Genomic DNA, 4,866 nt, shown 5'->3' with positions numbered 1-4,866 from the left:
GGGGGGGGGGGGGGGGAGAAGGTTCCCAGACTCCAAATGTCATAAGTGAAGTTGAGCTCCACACACTGGTATTACTGTAGCTCTATGAAATAATGGAGGAAAGGAGAAAAAGGAAAGAGAAGAGACTAGAGAAAGGATTCTAATTTGATCTAGGCCCTAGTTATCTAGACTTCTGTCAGATTGGCCTCACACCAGCCCTAGATTAATTTTCCTAAGTTACAGCTTATACCATGTCACCAATACATCATGGCCTTCCTCTTCCTTGCTATGGAACCACTCAAGAATGGGAGCAGTGAGACCAGTTAGAAGGCTATTACAGAAGTCCAAGTGAGATATAATGGTGGCTTAGTCAAGACTAGAAATAGTAATGACGGAATCTACCCAACTTGGCCCAAACTCTGAAGGCTGGCACACAAGTCCTTGCATATGGAGCACCAAACTACCCAGCCAACACCATCTCCTATTACTCTCATATATTCTCTTTTCTTCAATAATATGGTACAGTTTTTGTGTTCTCTAAAATGGCCTCAGACTTTCTAACCTCTGTATCTTTGCTCACATCATTTTCTCTGTTTGGAATGTACCCCAACCTCCACTTCTGACAAAAATCTATAAATTCTTCCAGATCATCTAAGTGACAATGACACAGACCCTTTTTTGAGTTACTCATCTTCTTATGATCTCTTCTACCTTTGAATTCAAAAGCTCTTTGCTTATGTCTTTTAAGTGGCTTATGAAAAATATCTAGAGCAGAGATCTCGGCAAGTAATGTGTAAGCCCACTGAAATTTCATGAAAATTTTCATGGAAAATTTGAGAACATAATGACCAAACTTTTCATTTGAGGGCATTTTCTGAGGAGAGAGTCCATGGCTTTTTTTTAATCAGAGATTCAAAAAACAACATGATCTGCCCCACTCCCTACCCCCCAAAAAGGTTAAGAAACTTTATGTTAAAGAAAACCTTAGAAAACAAAAGGGGGAAAAAGAAAGGAAGAAGGATAAACAAGGAAGAAAGGACAAGAAAAATAAATGAAAGAAGGAAATATCTGAATTGAGAGAAGGTAGTATCTTTAGAAATACCCTCAGGAGTCCTGCCACAGCACCTGGTTACCACTGAGCTAACCTCAGTATGTTCAGAGCACGTGCTCTCCTCTGCCGGCTAAATGAAAGACTATTAGAAAATGTCAAGGTTTAATTTATCCATTTTGATGAATTATTAATAGTAGCTCAATACTGCCAAAGCTTACTAGAATAGTCAAAGCATGAAACTCATAAAAACTGTAATTTGTTGGAAGCTATGGACCTAATCTGCATTTTACAAATAAATAACTACAAATAAGCTAAAATGAGTTATTAAAACATTAATCCACTAAATTATACATTTTAAGAGAATGAATTTTAAAGCTGGTATAAAAAATTAATCAAACTCTTAAAAGTATTACTCATTTTTATTATAATAACCTGTTATAGTTCAGATAAAATTTATCAAATAGAATGGCGAAAACAATTTTGCTCAATAATTTGATCAGAGTATTTAAAAATGGAGAGGTTTATTAGATTAAAAATATAATACGTACCTTTATATCTCTGTGCATTTTTCCTTTACTATGAAGATAATATAATCCCTGGAGTTTCAAAAAGTAAAAAAATAAGTAAGATTTTATCACAAAACATGCTTTGAGATTTTAAGTGATCATTTGAGTAGTACTGTGCGTATTTTATTTGCTCCTTACAGAAGGCCTAGTAGTAATCATTAACTTATTTTAATGAATATCTTAAAAGACAACAGAATCAAATAAAAGAAAAGTAAAGCTCAGTTGGAACCACTAATTTTTCTAAGACAAATAATTTTCAGTAAACTCTGCAAATAGTTTGAAATAACTTTTGAAAGCTTATATCCAATTAGTTTCAGAATAAGTTTCAATTCCCATGATAGTGCTTAATTTTTAAGCCTTTCTTTGGTATTAAGAGGAATATAAAAATATACAATAATAAATCCATAGTGCTTAAATTTTAGGCTATATAATCACATTTAAGATTTAACTTGTTTATTTGTAAATATAATTTGAGTTTACTACACAACTAAAAAACATATTAAAATTCTTCAAGAGTTTACCAAACTAGAACATTTAACCTTTACTTGACAGGTAACGTACAATAATTAAACATTTAGTTTAATAAAGAATGCAATTTTTTAATTAGCATTTGATTTACCTGTAGTGTTTCTCTGCTAACATATGCAATTTGTAGTTCAGACAGAGGTCCAGTTACTACAAAAGAAAAAAATTAATATTAATAAAATTAGTCAATGCATGTTTTTCAATATGTGACAAAGTTTTACAAGTTCTACTAAGCAAGAGACTTAATATACCTAAACAATGAGCTCCATGAGGGTAGGGATTTTGTTATTTTTAATCTGATTTGCTCATGGTTGTGCCTTCAGTGTTTAGAACAGTGCCTGGCACAGAAAAACTGCTCAATAAATGTTTGTAGAATGCATGCATGAATGAATGAAATAATACTGATATTAATTATATTTTCATTTTTATATCTCCCTGATCAATAATACCACTTCTTAAACATTAAAAGAATGTCCATAGGTTTAGCTAGTTTTTATTAAAGTCTTTAAATTGATGTGTGACATATATTATGGCTAGTGTTAAATCAATATTTCTCCCTAACAGTATTAGTTTTATAGCTATAAGATTAATAAATTTTCACTATAAAACATTCTAATCAATAGAGAAGTTTGGAAAGTGAAGAGCTCTTCCTTATCCAAACTATGAGAGATCTTCAGAAAATTCATGGGAAGTGTGTATTATGAAAAAACTATACATGGATTTCAAAATTTTTTTCACTAAAACAAACTTGTACTAATTTGTTATAACATGTCTGAACAGGATCTAATTTCATGCACTAAAGAGGCTAGACATCTGTTTGAAAAGAGCCCTTATAAAAGCAACATAAATTCTGCCAATATTGAAGCAAGAACAAACATCAAATTTATGGTGAAGCCTGGGTAGAAGAATGGTGAAATTACTAATGCTTTACAAAAAGTGTATGGGGACAATGCCTGCCAATATTGAAGCAAGAACAAACATCAAATTTATGGTGAAGCCTGGGTAGAAGAATGGTAAAATTACTAATGCTTTACAAAAAGTGTATGGGGACAATGCCCCAAAGAAATCAGCAGTTTACAAATGGACAGCTCATTTTAAGAAGAGATTAGACAATATCGAAATGAAGCCCACAGCAGCAGACCATCCATCTTAATTCATGAGGAAAGAATTAATCTTGTTCATGCCCTCATTGGACAGGACAGATGATAGACAGCAGAAACCATGGCCAACACCATAGACATCACAACTGGCTCAGCATACACAATTTTTCTGACTGAAAACTTATAGTTGAGCAAACTTTTTTCTTGATGGGCGCCAAAACTGTTGCACCCAGATCAGCTGCAGATAAGAGCAGAACTTTCAATGGGAATTTTAAACAAGTGGGATCAAGATCCTGAAACCATTCTTTGAAGGACTGTAACAGAAGCTGAAACAGGGCTTTACCAGTACAATCCTGAAGACAAAGCACAATCAAAGCCATGGTTACCAAGAGGTGGAAATGGTCCAATCAAAACAAAAGCAGACTGGTCAAGAGCAAAGGTCATGACAACAGTTTTTTGGGATGCTCAAGGCATGTTGCTTGTTGACTTTCTGGAGGGCCAAAGAACAGTAACATGTTTATTAAGAGTGTTTTGAGACAGTTAGCCAAAGCTTTAGCAGAAAAACTCTGGGGAAAGCTTGAGCAGAGTCCTCCATCAAAACAATGATCTTGCTCAATCCTCATATAAAACAAGGGCACTTCTGTGAGAGTTTCAATGGGAAATCACTGGACATCCACCTCATAGTCCTGTTTTGGCTCCTTCTGACTTGTTTCATAATTTTAAAATATCTTTAAAGGGCACTCATTTTTCTTTAGTTAACAATCTAAACAAGAATGCATTTGACATGGTTAAATTCCCAGGACCCTCAGTTCTTTAGGGATGGATTAAATGGGTGGTACCATGACTTACCAAAGTGTCTTGAACAGTGTTTATCCACTATGGAAGACATTTAAACAGTTTTCTCTTTCTTGCTATTAAATCACTTTAGAAGAAAGAAATACATTAGGTGGAAGAGACTATTTTAGAAATTGAACTAAATCTCAGTGATGGAATCTTTCACAAGATAGTGAACTCACATTTACCCAAACTTAATGGCTAAAAAAAATCTCAGTGATGGAATCTTTCACAAGATAGTGAACTCACATTTACCCAAACTTAATGGCTTATAAACCCGTTTAGTTTGGACTACTTTCAGTATTTTACAATTAAAGAAGAGAGAAATCTATTTCACTTAGATTCCTTTGAGGACAGAGCTGGTTTTAAATGTCTGAAGATAAACCATATAACTAATTTCTGTAGCTTCTAAGTCCAGCCTCATTCAGTAAAATAAGCCTCCTTGAGACTTCTGTTTCTACAATACGACAAACAAGATATCCTGAAAACCATGAAAATAACACCTAGAAATGACAGGGGAAATTTTGTTTTTTAAAAATAACCTTGTGGCCAGCTCGGTGGCGCACTGCTACAGTGCGCCGCTTGGGAGTGCAGTGGCGCTCCCGCCGAGGGTTTGGATCCCACATACAGACCGGTTCCCGCTCACTGGCTGAGCGAGGTGTGGGAGCAACACCGAGGGTTGCGATCCCGTTGCCGGTCCCGGTCCGGTACGGGCGCGACACTGAGGGTTGCGATCCATTGCCGGACACGAAAAAAGACAAAAAGGAAAAAAAAAAAAAAAAAAAACCTTGTAAATACCTAGTTAAACTCA

At 34.9% G+C, this 4,866-nt stretch overlaps 1 protein-coding gene across 1 annotated transcript in view; it reads right to left on the bottom strand.

Moving 5' to 3' along the window:
* Positions 1-4,866, bottom strand: part of LOC103606904 (mitogen-activated protein kinase kinase kinase kinase 3-like) — a 113,314-nt gene that overhangs the window by 46,483 nt on the left and 61,965 nt on the right. The window contains exons 6-7 of the mRNA XM_008591462.1: positions 2,216-2,271; positions 1,579-1,626 (exon numbers count right to left, since the gene is read on the bottom strand). Of these exons, the coding sequence (XP_008589684.1) occupies positions 1,579-1,626; positions 2,216-2,271 (104 nt within the window). The remainder of the gene's footprint in view (positions 1-1,578; positions 1,627-2,215; positions 2,272-4,866) is intronic.

The sequence above is a fragment of the Galeopterus variegatus genome, unplaced genomic scaffold (genome assembly GCF_000696425.1).
Source record: "Galeopterus variegatus unplaced genomic scaffold, G_variegatus-3.0.2 Scaffold6939, whole genome shotgun sequence".
In the NCBI taxonomy this organism is placed as follows: Eukaryota; Metazoa; Chordata; class Mammalia; order Dermoptera; family Cynocephalidae; genus Galeopterus; species Galeopterus variegatus.
This window is presented reverse-complemented; position numbering and strand designations above follow the sequence as displayed.